The 20,527-nt window shown below is 39.1% G+C and overlaps 1 protein-coding gene across 4 annotated transcripts in view; it reads left to right on the forward strand.

The window, feature by feature from the left end:
* CHD2 (chromodomain helicase DNA binding protein 2) overlaps nucleotides 1–20,527 on the forward strand; it is a 120,927-nt gene that overhangs the window by 21,186 nt on the left and 79,214 nt on the right. For 2 of the 4 annotated variants that reach the window (XM_030873188.2, XM_030873187.3), the window contains 10 exons: nucleotides 1,004–1,090; nucleotides 2,833–2,894; nucleotides 9,086–9,193; nucleotides 11,886–12,026; nucleotides 13,524–13,657; nucleotides 14,881–15,106; nucleotides 16,439–16,539; nucleotides 17,678–17,722; nucleotides 17,896–18,074; nucleotides 19,717–19,841. In XM_030873188.2, coding sequence (XP_030729048.1) covers nucleotides 1,004–1,090; nucleotides 2,833–2,894; nucleotides 9,086–9,193; nucleotides 11,886–12,026; nucleotides 13,524–13,657; nucleotides 14,881–15,106; nucleotides 16,439–16,539; nucleotides 17,678–17,722; nucleotides 17,896–18,074; nucleotides 19,717–19,841 — 1,208 coding nt within the window. Of the gene's footprint in view, nucleotides 1–1,003; nucleotides 1,091–2,832; nucleotides 2,895–9,085; nucleotides 9,194–11,885; nucleotides 12,027–13,523; nucleotides 13,658–14,880; nucleotides 15,107–16,438; nucleotides 16,540–17,677; nucleotides 17,723–17,895; nucleotides 18,075–19,716; nucleotides 19,846–20,527 lie in introns of those variants that run through there. The other 2 variants (XM_030873191.2, XM_030873189.3) reach the window with 2 other exon arrangements.

A 20,527-nucleotide genomic window follows, 5' to 3' on the forward strand; every position in this document is an offset into this window, starting at 1 on the left:
GTTTCGATGACAAACCCACATTTCTAATCTTGGCTTTTTCAAGCATCTCTTCTACGTGTTTACCTCCTGTTGAGCATCTTCACTTCATTGTTCCACAATCCGTTTAAATTCATTTTGCCTGTAGGTGATTGATTTCATTAAAAGAACACACAACATACCTGTTAATAGTTATCTGTGGGAAGGAGAGTGAGGCTAGGGGTTAGACTAATTGTTAGAGGTGGAAGAAGGGGGGCCTTTTATAATTTTTTATATTTATTGATTTGAGTCTTTTAATAAAATAGTGTCAGTATATTGTGAAAAAAATGTTCTCTTCAACTGATTCCTCTTTAAACTTTGTTTGATTACTAGTGAGGATCCTTACTAAAAATCAGGTCTTAAAGGCAAAGGGTTAACTACTGTTAGAGAATAAAATGAAGTGTGCTAGAGCAAGGGTGCCACTGGGTCTCATTCTGAGAACTTCTAGCTAAACATAAGAAATACCGAATTTGCCTGTATCTGGCATGTCACACATCCTGAGGAATTAAAAAAATATGCAAATGCACTGATTCTTATTTAATGAGAGTTGGTGGTGGGGCCCTGCTGATTTTTTTGAGTTTCTCAGATGAGTCTTGTGCAGTCGAAACTAAAACTGAAAGCATTAGGGACTTAAAATTCATCAGTAAATATTTTGTCTTTAGTGGAAGCAGTTGTTCTCTTATGTTGCCATATTATTCAACTGTAAGTTTATATTTTAACAATGGGTAAGCAGTGTGACCTCTAGTTTAAAGCCATTTAGTAATGAAGAGGCATCGTTACAACTTTAATGAGTTCTCGGATAATATGCCTTATTCTTTTTAAAGATGGTCCTTCACTGTCTCATAAACAAAGCTAACAAAAAACCCCTTTTGATATATAACCAAACAACTAATTGAATTCTCTTAAATTGAAATACGTATTCCAGTAATGTAAATAGTAAATGGGGGTCAAGAAAAAACGATTCACGCGTGGTCTATTAATTTTACAGATGTGGGAAGAATATCCTGATGTTTATGGGGTTAGGCGGTCAAACCGAAGCAGACAAGAACCATCACGATTTAATATTAAGGAGGAGGTAAGAAAAAGAAATGTTTCAAGGTGATACATTCAGACTCCTTAATTATCTTATCCTTTTTGACTCTGATATGTATTACCATTAACGAGACTGAACTTCAGGCATGGGAGTTAAGTGACTCGAAAGTGAGCTTTCTCAATCTAATACAGAAGAAAAGCCACATGTGGCTTTTAAAAAAATAAAATTACCAGAAAGATCATGTTTTGTGATGCTCTAGTAGAGAGTTAGATCATGTAGAGAGTTAGATCATGTCATGTGAATGCTCTAGTAGAGAGAGTATTATATAGAACTGGCCTCAAATTCTCTCTTTTTTTTAAATGTTTCTCATAGTGCAGTTGATTATAGCAAGAAGTTTACTTTTTAAAATACCTAGTTTCTAAATCTTCTAGATTTTGTTACCTGGGTAACTAAGCACATGTAACAATGGAAGTAGTTTCAGATTTACTGCTGAGAAAGGAAGGAGAGTTTGCTTAACTTAAGTATTTTATTTTACCTAAATGGTTTAAATTTGGTTTCCTAGTTCATTTTTAATGTGCAGTATAAAATGTTTAACACATATTTACTCTCTGATCAAATTGTCAGAGATTGAATAGATTGATGGTTTTTAAAATTAGTGTTATGTACTGGGTTCTGTTGTTTCTGTAGAATCAGACCTTTTCTCTCTTTGTGTGATGTTTTTACGGAAATCCTCTTAAGTTCTACCTCTATGTTAGGTTTATAGACTGCATTCTGAAGACACGTTCTTTGGTCTCTCAGTGAAATGTCCCCTCTCTGCATTCTTAGGAGAACTTTGCTATTCTTAAATATATAATATCTTTCTGATGAAAGTTAAATATTAGTAGCCAAAGGTTAGTGAGTTTGGGGTAGTAAATACACTTAAAAAATTTAATTGACCGTAACACCTGCATTGCATTTATGGTGTTTTATTTTCAGTGACCTCTGAGCTGGTTTACCTTAGCTACCTTTCTTTTTTCCATGTTTGTTATAACTAGCCGCATCTTTTCTCTTTTGTGTATAAATTAACACATTCTCTGTAGGGCACAAGACTAACAGCAACGGGAGTACTTTGCCAATTTGCTTAACTTGGGAGAAAAAAGAGTTGTTCAAATGTCTGTGACTGTAAAGTTACTTGGCCTTGTGCTTTTAGCAGAGGGCTGCTGGCTCATGACTGAACATGCTCTTTAATGAGTCTGAAATGAAACAGGTCCGTAGTCACCGCCTTTAATGGCACACTAAACGTGTGGCATTTTAGTGTGACAGTCTATATCTGCAGCATCCACTTTGGTCTCCATTAGACATGTGTCTTTTAAAATGTGTATTAATTAAATTTAGGTAAAATGAAAAATCCATTCCTCAGTCACACCAGTCACATTTCAGGGGCTCAGTCACATGTGGCTGCTGGCTGCTCTGTGGGCCACTGCAGATACATCATCACAGAAAATTTTATTGGACTGTGTTCTTTCAGAAGTCAAGCTGAAAAAAATATTTCCTGGCGTTTGTATTCTTTCAGAAGTCAAGCTGAAAGAAATATTTCTTGGCGTTAGAAGTAACTCGGCAGTAACAGACAAATTAATTTTCAAAGCAAAAGAAAAGTGAGCACCACCAATCAGATGGTTAGGTTTCTTTCTGTCTAAAAACTCATATTGAATATATTGAGTAGATTGTTGAACCAGGGGGTAGTGTTATCCCTAAGAACTGTGAATTAAAGTCTGTAATCATTTTTTCCCCCTCACACACTGAAGGCAAGTAGCGGGTCTGAGAGTGGGAGCCCAAAAAGAAGAGGCCAGAGGCAGCTGAAAAAACAGTAAGTCTTTCATGGGGGAAATTACTTAATTTGGTAGTTTGGAGCATGTGAGCATTTCTGGGACTGCCTTCATTGTGTCTGTAGCGCACCCCAGGGCCCAGAGTCCACTTCTGTCTCTTGCTATCTTGGATTCCTGTTCATCTGAATCTGCTGCAGCAGCAGTGGCATTTGAAGCCCAGGATTCTTAGTTTTTCACATGTAGGTGTTAGGCTACTTTATGGGGCAAACCCCTGCTATTCCATCTGATTTGCCCGGTTAGCCCAATTATTTTTTTTCTTAAAAATGTGCACAAATATCAAACATATAGGCATTTGGTATTCTATTGTAGATAAACAAGGAACACATTTAGATTGGCTGTTTTTCCTATTCATTTGTTCTTTGTGTTGGCATGGCAAAGTTATATTGGTTGGACACCCATTTTAGTATGAAATTTCACATTGTTGTTTCCATGTAGTTTTACTATTGCAGTTTATAAGCCAGAAAATTTTAATTCATGGGCTTAATATGAAATCCCTTTATGATATAGATTATATATTTGTTATTTTAAAACTTAAAAAATTCTACTTATGGTAAAAAAAATTTGGCTTTTTTTTGGGGGGGGGAGAAATAATTAAAAAAACCTTTTTGGGGGGGATGTGTGGATCCCTTTGACAAACTGAATTCTACAGCCTGTCTCCTCAGAAGAATACTCAAAACCCTGCACACAAATTCAGGGGGTTCTCATGGTAAACGATTGTCCTTGGCTCCCACTGAGAGCCCCAGTTATATATTCTCTGTTTTAAAGTATTAGTGATCGTTAATTTAAGTGTTTGGCCTAAAGCAAAGTAATGTGAGTTTTTAAAATCCATTTCCTCCTCTCCAAAATAGAGTAATACTTATTCTGCTGACCTAACAGGGTTATTAGAAACTATGCTAAGAAAAGTCAAGTAGTATTTAATATTGCCCTGCCCACAGGGCATATGATTTTCATTTGTGTTTTAAATATTTCGTTAGAGTTGGAGAAATGATAACTGTAGGCAAGCCTGTACTTCTTGGCAGCTCAGAAGCCTCTTGTTCCCCAGTCCCAGGGCCTGCTTGGGAGACTCTGTTCTCAGCTTCCCAGGCTAATGGCCTTTTGGGGGCTTTTGGGAAGTCCATGCATGTGCTTTTTCCTCCACCGTCTGGCTACATTCTGCTGGTCTCTTGGCTGGAATCTAAATGGGCTATACTTGAAAACATGAACTCCTCGTTTTTTTTCTTTCCTTTTTTTGGCCGTGCTGCATTAATTCCCCAACCAGGGATCGAACCCGTGTCCCCTGCAGTGGAAGCGTGGGGTCTTACCTACTGGACCACTGGGAAGTCCCTGAACTCCTCATTTTAATGGCTTTATCTGGGTGTGGAGAAGCCTTCCATTTTTTCAGTCCCTGTGTAACACATCGGACTTACTCTTTTGACTGGCTTCTGTATTTATTTTCCCTCTCCTATCAATCCTGAGAGCTCTCCAAAGTTGGCAACTCTCAGTGGCCTTCATGGACCATTCTTTCCCTTGAGTAGAACCTTTTCATTCCTTGTGGGGGGTTTGTGTCTTCTGTGATGCTGCTTTTCTACCCCTGGCTGCTTCCATAGGAACTTAGCAGAAGCTGAGGTTCTCCTCATGCTTGTTTATTTGGGCCCTGGGCTGGCCTCACTTCTTGTCATCCTCTGGGCAGCTGGAGAGTACTAGGGCTTATGGGGACCTCTTCTCTTCTAACATTAATTAGAGGAGGTCCTACAACTGCTAAGGCTCAGGTTGCAAGGCATAGCACTACAGGGGCCTCTGTGATCTGAGCAAGGGTAACAGAACCCAGTGTGTGTGCACATGAATTTCAGAATTGAGAGACTCACTCAAAGGGAGTGGAAATTTGGAAATATTAGCACAGAAAAGTGTTTTTCTGAAACCCTGCCCTGCAGATTGTATCACAGATTTTAAAGTTTTTAAAAGGAGCCATTTTTAAACTTTTTTTTGGAATTAATTTCAAACTGTAGCAAAATTGTAAGAATAAGAGTAGTACAAAGAATGCCTGTGTACTTTACTGAGATTTACCGTTGGTTACCATTTTTGCACCATTTGCTTTATCGTTGTGGGTGCTCTCCTTATATATTGCACACATGTTTCAGACTAAGATTCATACATCAAGGTCTTTCACCCCCGAGTTCTAAGTGTGTATTTCCTAAGAATAAGGATTTTTTTTCATAAGCACAATACAGTTTTAACGTAAATAGATTTAACATTGCTACAACCCCTTTGTCTAATTTATATTCCCATTTTGTCAGTCAACCCAATAATGTCTTTCATAATATTTTTCCATCCCCAGGACAGGATCCAATCTAGGGTTAAATATATGTTAGTTGTCAGGTTTCATTAATCCAGAGCACTTTCACAGACTTTCTTTGCTTTTATGACATTGACACTTCTGAAGGTACAGTCTTGGAAGGGAGTAACTCTCCTTGAGTCATGTGAATTAGCATTTTAAAAGCTTAGAAGAGGAAAACATTTTTTGAATTAGTTGGCAGTGTTGAAAATTGAGGGATGGTATGTAAGAATCTAGATTTCTAGTTTTTGAGAAAAGCTGTTGGTGCTGCCCCACATAACACTGGTCTTTGTAACCTTTGGAGAGGCCGTGAGTTCTCCATTTGACCCCATTTATGGTCCTTACCTGGCCCCAGTGGGTATTTGAGATTGTAACCCCTGACTTAAAGTCATACAAACAAAATTTTGAGTTTTGCTTCACCCACTCATGCTGTTTTGATCATTGAACCCTTTTTATGTAGTCGCTATTCATGTTACCCTAATTTGTGAAATGTTGTATGGGATTTCTCCTGACTCATTACGGTCCCAGTAATGCTTAACCCCACTGTACAGTGGTTCCAAACCCCTCTCTCCCAACTGGAATTTCGGAAAGTATTTCAGCTGTAATCATTTGAAGTTATTCTCCTGGGATTATAGTTATTTCTCCCTTTCCATTGCTTTGAATTGAAAGTCTGTCACAGTCCTGTGACACTGGAAGAGAATCCTCGTTAGCCCCAGATTTCCCCTTTTCACTGGGAATTGGTACTGAAAGGCATTCTCTACGGGAAAATCTACTGAAAATCAGTGAAGTTAAAGCAACTCTTTCCCTCTTTTCCTTACCTGGCTTCTAAAGTGGAGGAGAAAGGAGTTCCCTTCTTTGAGCTCTTAGAGACAGTTACTAGGAAGCCTCAATGGCTCTTGACCAGAGTTTAGGCCCATTTTATTTAAAAATGGCTTTTGTTCCTTCCCTCCTTTACAGTTCAGATTTGATTTGTGTCCTATCAACCACCTTTTCTTAGTAAAGGAAGAAAACCATACCCAGTTAACTTGCATTCTGACTTTTTCCTATCTATTTATATTGCCTTGAGGCCTCAGTGGCCAAATCTTGGTAGTTTTCTCCCCAGTTCCCAAAATTTTGGCAAAAATTCCATTGATTCCCTTTTAGGGAATCCCATTGATGGCCTCTTAGAGCTGAATCTGGCAATTCAAGTCTCCTTTAATGTATGAAAAATATTTTAATCACGATCTTATATTTTAGACTTCTCTTCATTGTAGCCCAGCATATAATATACAGCTTAGTCAGGGAGTCTCCCTCATAAAATTTGCATTATATGAGAAGCTAGCAAACTAGAAGTGGACATCGGTTTCACCTGTTGGAGAGCCAGGGTTGGGCAGTAATCTTTTTGTAATTGATTGCCTTTTTCACCCCTTATACAAAATGACTTAGTATTGCTGGTTGTAACTTACTTTTTTTCCCTCTCTATTCTGGAAAATTAAAATGAAGTTTGAAGTAATCCAGCCAATTTCAAATACACATACATAAAACTCATTTAGATCTTTTAGGCCTCTGATTGTTCAGATCCTCCCAGAATGTGTAACACTGGCTTTAATGTTTGCAGATTCTGTGGTCTTCAGTAGGTTATGGTTGAGAGTAGCAGGGTTGGGGATTTGACATGTACCAAACAGCTTGTTCTCCCTGGTCTTGAGCTTCCCCCTACCTGGGAAGAGGCCTTTGAACCAGACAATTTGCTAATTTTTTGTACATTCTTTTTTTTGTGTGTGTGTGTGTTACGCGAGCCTCTCACTGTTGTGGCCTCTCCCGTTGCGGAGCACAGGCTCCGGGCGCGCAGGCTCAGTGGCCATGGCTCACGGGCCCAGCCGCTCTGTGGCATGTGGGATCTTCGCGGACCGGGGCATGAACCCGTGTCCCCTGAATCGGCAGGCGGACTCTCAACCACTGCGCCACCAGGGAAGCCCTTCGTACGTTCTTATATTGGGAGATTCTAAGTCCTCCTGGTTGTCTGTAAGTCTACAAATCTGCAGTTTAACTGGAAAACTAGACTCAACATCCATTCTCTCAGTGTTTACTGCCAGTTTAGTCTCCTAAAGTTATGGAAGTGGACCTTATTAGCTACCCTGATATAGATTCTCAATTTCTGGCAGAGTTATGTAAATTACAAATAATACTTGACTGTGGATCTTTCTCATCTGATCTGCTCTCCCTTAGGTCTTACGTGCATGTTCTTTCAAGCTTGTTTCCTGTGAAACCACTTCTCTCCAGTTTGACTGTGTGAGTTCCTTCTAAAGGGTAAACTGTTCTGGACTTGGCCCAAGGGAGACTGTAGCCGTAGGTGCCAATCTCCCAATTGCTGGAGACATCTTCCTTTTTTCCTTCCTGGTCGTCACCATCTATTCCTTGGATTCCTTAGCAGACATTTATTGTACGAGGCTCTAGGCAAGGAGAATAAAGCAGGTTCCCAGAGTATAGTTTGCTTTAAAGAGAGAGTGAAGGATATTAGGTGACAATAGTAGGCCTTAATATCTTACCAGTCTGCTTCCGAAAGCACCCTACCTGTCTGACAGTCTGATAGGACTCATTCTTTAATTATTTCTTTATTTAACAAAGATGTATCTCCATTTGCCTGCCTTTGTGCTAAGCTCTGGTACAAAGATACCCTGCCCACATGTAGTGACCTACTGTTAGGTAAATGGATATGAAATGGTAGTGCCAGTAGAACTTGAGTAATGTACGTAGAAGTGCTCCACTGCCTTTTCATGGAAGGGTTGAAAAAACATTTTTTCCTGTGATGTTTCCACTAATTCAAGTGCAGGGTGGCTCCTGGACCTTTTAGGAAGGTTCTTCCACTATTACTTGGACTTACTCTCCCATGAAGAATATTGATTTGACTTTGCAACTTGGCAAGAGTTGTCTTTAGCATAACCTCATTTTCTATACACAGACCCAGAGACACAATGGTAATTGTTTTGTTTAGAGAGAACCCCAGGTTCTTGCCTATTAAGTTTTTTTTTTTTCCTCTAGATATTTCATGCCCAGTAGCTATTATATATGCTCCTTCCTTCTTCCCTGCAGGTGAGAAATGAGCTGAGTTTATGTGATGTCTTGTTTGGTATTCAAGTAAACTTCAAAAACTGTTTGGGGATAGTAGGGCACCTATAGGGTATGGCTCTCCCAAGTCTTCTACGATCTTGAGGAGCAAAAGAATACCTACTGTATTTAATAATTATTAAAAACTACTTCATTAGTTGAACAGGTTATTTAGTAGGTAGTAGATTTATCATTGAAAAATAATTTTGGGGATTGTTTTCTCAGTGTATTCTAAAGATGTTAAAATAACTAGTATAGTAGTTCTCAAGTCTCTCAGCATCATCTGAATTTGTTAACATTCAAATTTTTAGGCCTCACATTACACCTACTGAATCAAAAACTGGCTGTGGCCCAAAAATCTCTTTTAATAAGCCCTTGAGGTGGTTCTGATCCATGCTAAAATTTGAGAACCTCTGATCTAGTATATATTATGGCTTCAATCTGGTCAATGATAGTAGTAAATAAAAATAGAATATTAGAGATTTAGCAGGATTTTTTTTTTTTTCAGAACAAACGGTTTAAAAAATACAGCCTTAACTTCCATTTTCATTTATTTTTGATACCAGATATAAAATAGGAATAGATATTACACAGCCTAGGAAGGAACACAACCAAAATTTAAATGGAGCTAGAACAAATCTTTTAGCATAATATCTAAAATATACATGTTCTGCCTTTTTGGCTAATCAGATTGTCAGATTTGTCAGATTCTTCAAGCTAAACAAATCTTGAAGAATTCTTTTAGAAAAAAAAATTTTGCTTTGCTTTTGATCACAGAGAAAAATGGAAACGGGAGCCCTCAGAAGATGAACAGGAACAAGGCACCAGTGCAGAGAGCGAACCAGAGCAAAAAAAAGTGAAAGCCAGAAGACCTGTCCCCAGAAGGTGCAGTGTTTGCTTGAACATCTCTGCTTCTGGTCGAGCTTAGTTTGTGTTAGATTGAGAAGGACGATGTAGTGCTAGCCTGAAGGCCTTAATTGATAGGGTACAGTGTGTTGTGATTCCGGATTTTGAATGTCTGGTTAACTTCTTGCCAGCCTGCATCATTAACAAGTAATTCGATTACTGAGCTACTTATATTGATTTTGTGTGTTTGCATGGTATGTAGCTCAGAGTGGATCTTACTGTTCATACTCCAGGCAGACTAGTTATGAGGAGCGAATGTATCTTCCACTCTTAAAAAAAGCTCCCTGTGTATTTGACTAGTGTACAAGTTCTTTTTGGGAGAACTAATTGTTAAGTTTAATTGGCTGGTTCAAAGCATACTTTACTGTTTATTACCCTGTTCTCATAATCTTTATAACGTTAAGCAGAGAATCTGTGCAGGGAAGGAAGTAGGTGGCGATGAGAGGAAACTGGTAATTTTTGATCAGACATATGGCAATGAAAGGTAGTGGTGATGGGGAACGGAAGGCAGGAGGCAGAGAGGCCCCAGGAAAATTTACCTCCTTGTAGTATTGCTTAGGATGCTTTTGGCAGATACTGACTTTGGGCCAGATCCCACTCACCACCTATTTTTGTATGGCCTGCGAACTCCATATAGCTTTTATAGGTGAACATTTGTAGTTTGGTGATGGGGAACACTAAATTTGAACCCTAGCGAAGTGAAATGTTATCCCTTCAAAAAGAATTCTGTTCTTCTCGTTAGTAAATGTTGTATTACACGAAAAAGTACTTAATGATTATTATTTTATTTTGACTTTCGTCAATAAAATATTTGTTAAAATTTATTTTCTCCTGTTATATAAGTACCTATTTAGTGGCCTCAACTTTGCCTCTTGTCTGAGAAAGTAAAAGATACTTATCCTCTAGCCATTTACAGCAAACATGTGTCTATCCCTGGCTTAGGACATTGTACTTGACCCCTCACCTCCCACCCCAGCAGGGAAATTCATCAGTGAGTTTTGTTTCCTTTCTTCTCAGTTTCAGTTCTCAGGGCTGGAATCCACTCCAGTTCTGTCTTCTAGATTTTACCCATCATTTATTGAGTCTCTGATCATCTGTCTGTGTAGTGTTGGTTATGGCAGGTGTGAGAGAAACAGGTGATAATGATTGTGAGTTTCCGTCTCCCTCTTTCTCCTTTCACCTTTTTACCACTGATGGAGAACTTGGGGATTTCCTTTGAGAGCTCCTAGTCTGTGGCTCTCAGTCCTGGCTGCAGGGAAGTCAATAGAGGGGCCACCTCCTTAGTTCGTTCCATTGGTCTGTAGCAGGGCACAGTCTCTCAGGTAGCCTTCCTGGTATATTTAATGTACATAGGAGAAAAATATATGTGCAGTTATTTCTTGTCCTTTACTTCCTTTATACAGATTATAGCATTCCATGCATCATCTTCTGCATTTTTCTTTCATTATCTTGGAAATCTTTCCTTATCAATGCACAGAAAACTCCCTTTTTTATGGTTGCGTAGTATTCTGTTTATGGAACTAGTTCCCAGTTGATGAATGTTTAGTTTTTCTAATCTTTTGTTATTGCAAATACCACAGTGAATACCTTACTGGGTCTGTATCAGTCTATATCTGTAAAGTCAATTCCCAGAAATAAAATTGTTATATTTGTAATTTTTTTAAAAATAAATTAATTTATTTTATTTATTTATTTTTGGCTGCGTTGGGTCTTCGTTGCTGTACACAGGCTTTCTCTAGCTGCGGCCAGCGGGAGCCACTCTTCCTTGCCATGTGCATGCCTCATTGTGGTGGCTTCTCCTGTTGCGGAGCACGGGCTCGGCGCAGGGCTTCAGTAGTTGTGGCTTGCGGGCTCTAGAGCGCAGGCTCAGTAGTTGTGCACGGGCTTAGTTGCTCCACGGCATGTGGGATCTTCCTGGACCAGGGCTCGAGCCTGTGTCCTCTGCATTGGCAGGCGGTTTCCCAACCACTGCGCCACCAGGGAAGCCCTGTCATTTTGATAGATATTTCCAAATTGCCCACCAGAGAGCTGTCATCAGCAGCGTGCTGCATGTGTATTTTTATGTCAGGTGATCTTGAGGAATAGTTGAGAACCGTTGCCTCAGAACCCACAGTACAGTTTTCCCTTCGTCCCTGCGGGGAATTGGTTCCAGGGCCCTTGTAGATACCGGAATCTGCAGATGCTCAAGTCGCTTCCTTATATAAAGTGCTATAGTATTTTCGTATAATCTATGCATCTCCTTCTGTATACTTTTAATCATCTGTTGATTACTTATAATACCTAATACAATGTAAATGCTACGTAAATAGCTGCTAATGCTCAGCAAATTCAAATTTTACATTTTGGAACTTTGTGGAATTTTTTTTGCAAATACATTTTTGATCCATGGTTGGTTGAATATGCAGATGTGGACCTGCAGATACAGAGGGCTGACTGTTCCTATAAATGACTGAAGGGTGTTAGCAGTAGAATCACTTTCGTGTTTCTAGTGAAGCAGATCTCTAGTGAATTAGAATCTCAGGGAATGGGACCTGGGAATATTCATGTCTAACATTCCCCGGGTTAATTCCTATGTATGAACCCTGCTCTGGGAAATAACAGTTATATAGATTTGAAGTAGACAACAGATGATAAAGTAAGGACTTCGCCATTTTTTCTTTTCTCATTTTAGAGCAATGCCCAAACCTCGTGTTAAAAAGCAACCTAAGACGCAGCGTGGAAAGAGGAAAAAGCAAGATTCTTCTGATGATGAGGATGAAGATGATGAAGCTCCCAAAAGGCAGACTCGCCGCAGAGCGGCTAAAAATGTTAGGTAGGTGATGCCCCAGAAGGTTTTCATTAGTGTGAAGGGAAGGTGATAGTGTAGTTGGCTAGAGCTTGGTTCTGATAAGTCCAGAATTAGGCATTTGATAGGTAAAAATAATGACCTGTGTCTTGAGGTTGTATTCGGAAATCTGGTCAGGGTTCTTGCAAAAAGAATGGTTCTGGCCAATAGGAATATGGAAAGAATAGTGATAACTCATTTCAAGCCTTCATTCCTATGAAAAGAACTGCTTTATTTCAAGTTCATGTTTCGTTGAGGTGGTAGTGATGTTATCTTCATTTCATAACATCCTTTTTTAGGAAGGACATTAGGATTGTATTTTCACTTTTGAATTGCTGTTTGAATCAGCCAAATTCTTTTGTTTCAGCTTATGTATTATTTGGATATAATAATCTTATCAAGCTTACGATACGATATGAAGCATTAATAGAAAATGAAATAAAGGAATAGATATATGCAAACATAAATATTTTACTTTATATGAATCAAAGGGTATTTAATTTCCTTTTAGAGGATATGCAGGTTTCTTTTGGTCTACTTAAAGATGGTGAAACTGAGTCCTGGAGTTATTAATAACCTGTTCAATGTATCCAGTTAATACTTTGAAAGCTAGGACTAGGTTTTGAGTATGTTAATATGTAGCTCAGCACTTTTTCCTCCTACAGCTGTACTGCATCCAGAATTGTGTTTTTCTCTTCTGTAACCCCCAAACCGTTTGTTGTTAATATATGGTGGAAGGTTGCATTTTAATATTTTATTACCAGGAAGTATGCTCAGTAACTTGAGAATACTTAAATTTCATATTCTTGTTATTGGGAGACAAAATGCAGGGTCGGTACATTCAATCTTAGATGTATTGCTCCGCTTTTATCTAATGGAATACTAGTAATTTTTTTCATTTATCGTGCATTTTCTTTCTTTGTAGTTGTTTCCTTGTTTATACATAGTAATGACCTCATTAAAAAATGAAAACAGGGCTTCCCTGGTGGCGCAGTGGTTGAGAGTCCACCTGCCGATGCAGGGGACACGGGTTCGTGCCCCGGTCCGGGAAGATCCCACATGCCGCGGAGCGGCTGGGCCCGTGAGCCATGGCCGCTGAGCCTGCGCGTCCGGAGCCTGTGCTCTGCAACGGGAGAGGCCATAACAGTGAGAGGCCCACGTACAGCAAAAAAAAAAAAAAAAAAGAAAACATAAGAAAACATAGGAGTGTCTTTGTAGTAGTTTTCTATGTCTTGCTTACAGAAATCACTGTAGTCAGTTTCTATTTTGAAATATGTTAGCCTTCCTGCAGCTATCTGTGAACATGCATTAATACTTTAAGCAGGAAAAAAAAATGAACTTCAAGCCCATTTTATCGTGGCTGATCTGCACAACAGCATGTTGCAGCCAAAAGGGTATGGTTCCTCGTCCTAATGATACTATGTATGGTGGTGTTTGAATCTGAAAAGATAGTTTCTCATTTATTCGGCATTATTCCTCATGCAGTTATAAAGAAGACGATGACTTTGAGACTGACTCAGATGACCTCATTGAAATGACTGGAGAAGGAGCTGATGAACAGCAGGATAATAGTGAAACTATTGAAAAGGTCTTAGATTCAAGGCTGGGAAAGAAAGGAGGTATGTGAAGACAACACTTCATTTTTGCCATAGGTGGCAACAGATGTTATGGCAGGGAGTCCAGATGTTTAAACAGGAATAGAGTTAAGGATCATCATTGCCTCAGGCACAAGGAACAGCTTACTTTTTGCCAGATTTCTTAATGCCACCTGTGGCCAGGGACCCTTCCCCTTGGCCTTTGCTTTTAGCTCCTTGAGTTACTTCTTCTGCTCTTTCTGTTTCTGCTTGCATGCTTCACCTTCCTCGTCCATCTGCTTAGCCTGATCCTTGGGTTGCTTCAGGGGCTTCTTGACACCTTTGCGGCCAGACATGACACCTGCTGCCCCTTCCCTGCCATTGGAAGCTAACAAATTACTTTTTATATCTGCTCAGTAAGGCCCAAATTTTATGTATTGAGCTCTGAAGTGATGAATTTCAGTCCATGCCCTTATTTGTTGTGAAATGTGGAAGTTTTTCTGACCCACAGAAAAACTGACCTGAGACTATAGGGCTGTGTCCCATATGTCTTTGAGATTTTAAAATTGAGCTGGTTAAAGATGTTTTAATATCTTAAAAACCAGTGATGCAGCAGAGATTCTTGATTATTAACATTAAGTAAATCTACCTTTAGTTACTTGTTTTTGAATCTCCTTGTGATAAGTGTCAAACGCGTTAAATACATATTTGGACAGTAGTGAAGAATTTTTTATATCCTAATTGAGATATCTCACAACTCAGTTTTTTAAAGTAACCTTTCCATATAGGAAATATCAAAATAATACATAATTCATTTTTCTTTGTCTTTTTTTTTATCCAGGCTTACTTGAGGTTAAGAGAGTCAACAGGGAGTTTTGGGTGGTTGAGTAATTGGGGAGATTTTAAATTCTCTTACCTTGTTCTTAATATTCCTGGAGAGAGAGAGAGATTTGTTTTCTGAGTTAGTAGGGACCAGAACAAAAGGATATTGCTGTTCCATTTTTATTATGTTTGGATACAGAGATTTCTTTGATTTCACCAGCAAATTTTGTAATGTTTTAAGTAGTGAAAATTGGGTTTGCATCATGAAAATATTTGAAATTGTTGAACATGTTCATTCTGTATTGTTTGTGAATTTCTGCTTATTTCGAGTCAAAGGATTTTGGTGCTTCATCCATAAAGAGACTTTTTAGACATTTGTGTATTTGGGAAGCTTTTCAATGTCTGGTTTAATATGCTTTTTAAAATTTAACTGAATCCTTTTTCAGCCACTGGAGCTTCTACTACTGTATATGCAGTTGAAGCTAACGGAGACCCTAGTGGCGACTTTGACCCTGAAAAGGATGAAGGCGAAGTCCAGTACCTCATCAAGTGGAAGGGCTGGTCGTATATCCATAGCACGTGGGAGAGTGAAGAGTCCTTACAGCAGCAGAAAGTGAAGGGCCTAAAAAAACTAGAGAACTTCAAGAAGAAAGAGGATGAAATCAAGCAATGGTACATTATCCATCCTGGATAAAAGAAATACATTTGCAGCCTGGAGGAAGGGAAGGTTTTTAACTAGTCCATGGAGAACACAGCTATCTAGAATATCAAATTTTGCCTTTAGCATCTGAATGAACGTGGAGGCATCCACGATTACGTTTTATAAAACTGTGAGCTGAAGATAGTATATATTTTTGTGTGTAGCCACCAAGTCTGTAGAGTTTAATAATAACTAGCTTATGGAGCATTTTTCAGACATGATCTCATTAATCCTCACAGTAATCCTATGAGATTTGTACTGTTGAACAAAATGTTTTTTTGTGGGAAGAGTGAGGTACAGAGCAACTCCGTGAGAGGGCCCAGGATTGGAATTCTGGTAGCCTGAGTCCAAGGCTAACGTACTTAAGCACCTTGTTACTTTCTGTGGTTGTCCTGGGGTAGCTTGGATGTCAGGAGTTAATAATCTAGAACTCTCTGGGTTATGATATACTTAAAACTAATCTTGGTTTTACACAGTTTACAGAAAGGATGTGACAGAGATGTTCTGAAACTGTGATAGCCTGTGGTTTGTAGTTTACTTACAGCTTTGAACATGTTAGGTTGCATCTGAGACATACGTGGGGTCACAGCATACACACAACTAAACTGACAAAAAGAAGCATAAGTTCCCCCCGAAGACATATGTGTCAGTGTCATGTGATGAGGTTATTTTGTGTTAGGAATAGGGACAAATGGGTTCCAATTCCTGTTTTATTACTATGCAAAATATGCTGCTTCAGTAAATCAGAAATTTTTTTCTTTGAGTTGAAAACAAAAATATGTATCCCTAAGATATGGGTAGTTTGTAAAGCGATTAGAATTTTAAAAATGCTTGAAAGCTATAGCAGTATTCAATTTCAGGTTGCTGGTGTTGTCGTTTTATAAGTATGAATAACTGGTTTTCTAAAAAAAGCCACATTTAATCACGCCTAAAGCCCATACATATTTGAAAAAAAGCAGGTTTTCTTGTAAATCTGGAAGAGTTTTATTGTCCTTATCTATTAAGATATATGAATTTATCACATGAATTCATCACCCAAAATAGTTATTGTTAGGTTTCTTTATTAATGGGCCACATCAGAGAGAACAACTGGTGTGTCCTATAAGTCTAAGGTTTTTAGTGTTTTCTCTAAGTCTTACGTGTTTTTCTTAAAATCTCTGGCCTAATTATTAGTAAAAGATTATTAAGGGACATATGAAAGTAAAGACTAAGTTTCCTTTCCTACCTTGACTTTGCATTGACAGATGTATATGGATCCCCCAAATCTAATAAGTATTTATTTTTTCTGTCTGTCTTCTGTCCAGGTTAGGGAAAGTTTCTCCTGAAGATGTGGAATATTTCAACTGCCAACAAGAGCTGGCCTCAGAGCTGAACAAACAGTATCAGATAGTAGAAAGAGTAATAGGTAAGTACATGGAAACTCATCTAAGCAGTGTTTGAGCTCCAGGAATAATAGAACTTTTTCTTTTGGGAGTAATGTATATATATTGAAAAAATGTGGGACTTCGCTGGTGGCACAGTGGTTAAGACTCTGCGCTCCCAGTGCAGGGGGCCCAGGTTCGATCCCTGATCAGGGAACTAGATCCCACATGTATGCCACAACTAAGGAGCCTGCCTGCCGCAACTAAGATCCAGTGCAACCAAATAAATAAATAAATATTTTTTAAAAATGCGTTTTTGTAGGTATACTTTTGGAGAATAGACAGATGCCTAGATTTATTTTGAAGGAAAAGCTAACAGGCTTTACCAGTAGATTTGGAGATGCGGGGAAAGAAAGAGGTGGCAAGGATGGTGCCAAGATTCTTGACCTGAGCAAATAGGAGACTAGAGGTACCATTTACTGAAATAGAAAGAATGGAAATCAAGAACTTATTTTGATATTTGTCAGTTTGATATACTTCTCAGTCATCTAAGTGGATAGTATTGTGAAGGCTGTAGCATATATGAGTCTGGAGTTTAGAACTCAGTCCGGACTGGAGATTTAAATTTGAGGATATAATCCGTATGTAGATGGTATTTAAAGCCTAAGGTTTAATGAGATAATCAAGAATGTGTACGTGGTGCGAGTAGAAGTCAGAGGGCATTCTAGCTTTTGGAAGTCAGGAAGAGAAACCAGAGGAGAGTGAGAAAGGACAGCCAGTGAGACAGGGGGAGAGCCAGGAGAGGGAGGTGTGCTGGGAGCCAGGTGATTCACGCGGCTCGGGCAGGAGGAGGCGCTGCCAGTCAAAGAGGACTGGGACTTGATCCTTCAGCTTGGCAGCAGGCCTGGCCCTGGGGAGATGGACCCATGAAGTGGTGGGGCTACAGGCCTGATGGGGTGGCTTCAGGGGAGAGTGGGGGGACAGTATGAAGAAAGCTCCCCTGGGGAGCCTTGTTGTAAAGGGGGAACAGAGAGATGGGGTAAGTGCTGGATAGGCTGCTTTTTCTTTTCTTTTTTTAAGATGTGAGATAGTAGAGTATATTTGTACTCTTATTCATAGGACCTAAAATGTCACCGTTTTCTTGGTTATGGTGATAACTTACCCAGCTTTCCATTTATTTAGCTGTGAAGACGAGCAAATCTACACTGGGTCAAACAGACTTTCCAGGTAAGCAAGACAACTTGTTTATAAATACTGTTTAGCATTTAAGAGCAGTTCATGTTTTGCAGAATATTTACAGCTTTGCCACATGGTGTTTCCTTGGTTATACATAAAACAGAATGTCACTCCTCTCCTTTAATTGACAGTTGCTGATCTGTAAATTTTTATATGTGAAATAGCTCACAGTCGGAAGCCGGCACCTTCCAACGAACCTGAATATCTATGCAAATGGATGGGACTGCCCTATTCAGAGTGCAGCTGGGAAGATGAAGCCTTGATTGGAAAGAAATTCCAGAGCTGCATCGACAGCTTCCATAGTCGGAACAACTCAAAAACCATCCCAACAAGAGAATGCAAGGTGTGGTGACTGCTGGCTTTCGAATTTTCAGGGGAAAGGTGTATTGCTACAAAGGGTTGGCCACATAGGTAGATGTTGGGAAGAGAGAATACCACAAAAGTAAGTGATAATTCCTATTTTGAAGAGAAAGAAAATGACTTAACCTTGACATCAAAGGAAAATAATTAAAACAAAAGGAGAGGATGAGTTGTATAATGGCTTTGCTGACTTCTTTAATCTTCTTATTTACACAATTAGATATATCTAATATGGAGATATTGTAGAGAATACTGGAAAGAATTAAAGCACTTTAAAGAGAAGTGACGGGAAAGAGGAGTGTCTGAATTCTAGGTTATAAACTAAATATATAGGCTCTTTTATTTGCTAGATTGGTTGTACAGTTCCTTTTCTTTCTTTGGAATTCATTCCCTGTGTAAATTGGTATGCTTGGGTCCTCAGTAGTAAATGTTTATGTAAGACATGGCCTCTCTCTCCAAGAGTTTGACATTCAAATTCATGGCACCAAACCTCTATCTGTGAAAAGCAGTGTGTAACTGAAGGTCAATGAGTGTGATAAAGACTATTCCAGAAGTAGGAGTCACTGAGCCACAGGGATCATTGAAGCGGTTTTAAAATGAGGAAATTGTGGTGCTTGAAGTGCCCTGTCCTTGAAGACTTGATTGGAGCTGGTTAGACAGACAGAAGGGGGCCCAGGTTATTGGCCTCCCGTGAAAGATATTAAGAGAAAGATGTTCTTATAGTCAGTAGGAGGACCACCGGACCTCAGGGTAGGAAGAGAGGGAGGTGATATTGGCGAGTCAAAGTGTGTATGTCTTGAATACCTTGGAGAGTATTTGGATTTTATTCTGTGGGTCTTCATAAGCCTACCCTCCTGAGCAGAGCAGCAGGCAGGAAACAGTATTTCCTTTAGAAAGTTTCATCTAACGGCCATGTGTTGGAGACCAGAGTAAGCAGTTGTTAAAGCCAGAAGGTCCCACCAGGAAGGTGTCGTAGAAGCCCACGGAGGGAGAATTAGTGTGAGGATGGGGGAAGTGGCAGCAGCTGGGGGGTCGGATGGGAGAAGCACTGTGGGGCAGATGTGGCAGAAGTGGACAGCCAGAGGCATCTGATTCCATTTACTGCCAGCTGCTCACAAAGGAGAGCTGCAACTAACAATAATTACCTTATCAAATACGTTATTAGGACGACACTTCTCATAATGGGGCACTATTCCAGAGAGTGCTAATCTTCAGAGAAATGTTCCCTGAGAAAAACACTATTGTGGCCAAATAACTTTGGGAAATATTCCTGAATGAGTTTCTCCTGTAAGTTCACAGCATACACAAGAATGTTGAAAAGTCATGAGCCGTGAAATTTATATAAGTTTTTAATCCATTGTTTCCCAATGCTATTTAATGATGTTCGCAAACTTACTTCAGGAAAGGAGCAATGACTAAACATTATTTCGGGATGCAATCTGGCTTTGGGAATGCAGACCACAATGCAAGAGCTCGTGGTGGGTTGGGTGTGGTTGGTGATTCAGATGTGAAATTTAAATTCTTATGCTTTGGTGTAGAGCACAGAAATCATGGCTAGCATTTTAACATAGGAACAGGAGGAACGTTTTCTTCAAACCTGGGCTTTGTTAAATTTTGCATTTCAGGCCCTGAAGCAGAGACCACGATTTGTGGCTTTAAAGAAACAGCCGGCATATTTAGGAGGAGAGAATCTGGAGCTCCGAGATTATCAGCTAGAAGGTCTCAACTGGCTTGCTCATTCTTGGTGCAAGTAGGTAGAAAAATATGTTTGATGTTTTCTCTACTGTTTCTGGCTTTTTAAAACTGTTAGGTATAAAGAATTACTTCCTTTTCTTGTACATTATAGAAATAAAAAAATTATGTGATTGAAAAGGGCCACTTCTGGGAGTTTTCATGTATATATAATTACCAGTTTAGTCTGAAGTAAAAAGTACTTTGTTATTTAGTTATTTGGGGGTTAATTTCTCATAGCCAGAGACCTATGTCTTACTATGTTATTTATGAGTATAAATAGCAAGGTAATTTGCCCATATCTTTAGTGGGGAAGGAGTTATTCTCAGAAGAAAGAAGAAAATGTCTTTTTTCCATTCAGTTGTCTTTCTGAGCCAGGGAAACCTTTACTTTTACATAGTGGTGCTGAAGAGTGATGTGACCCCCACCCCCGCTATTGCTGTACAGGCCATCCCTTGTAGAGGAAGTTCTCTGACAGTTGGACTTGTGAAATTATCCTTTACTTTTTTGTAACAAGATCACCATAGTCTTGGAAAAAAGAAAAAGAGAGATGAGACAACGAGGTTTAAAGGTACTTTGAGGCTGTACTCATAAATTTTATTCACCAAATTCAATCGCAAATTCAAGTAGTCCCTAATTACTATGTATTAGGGACCTAGGTAGGCCTGGAGAATTTTTTTTTAAGATTTTATTTATTATTTATTT

This window comes from Globicephala melas, chromosome 2 (assembly GCF_963455315.2).
Source record: "Globicephala melas chromosome 2, mGloMel1.2, whole genome shotgun sequence".
Classification (NCBI taxonomy): domain Eukaryota; kingdom Metazoa; phylum Chordata; class Mammalia; order Artiodactyla; family Delphinidae; genus Globicephala; species Globicephala melas.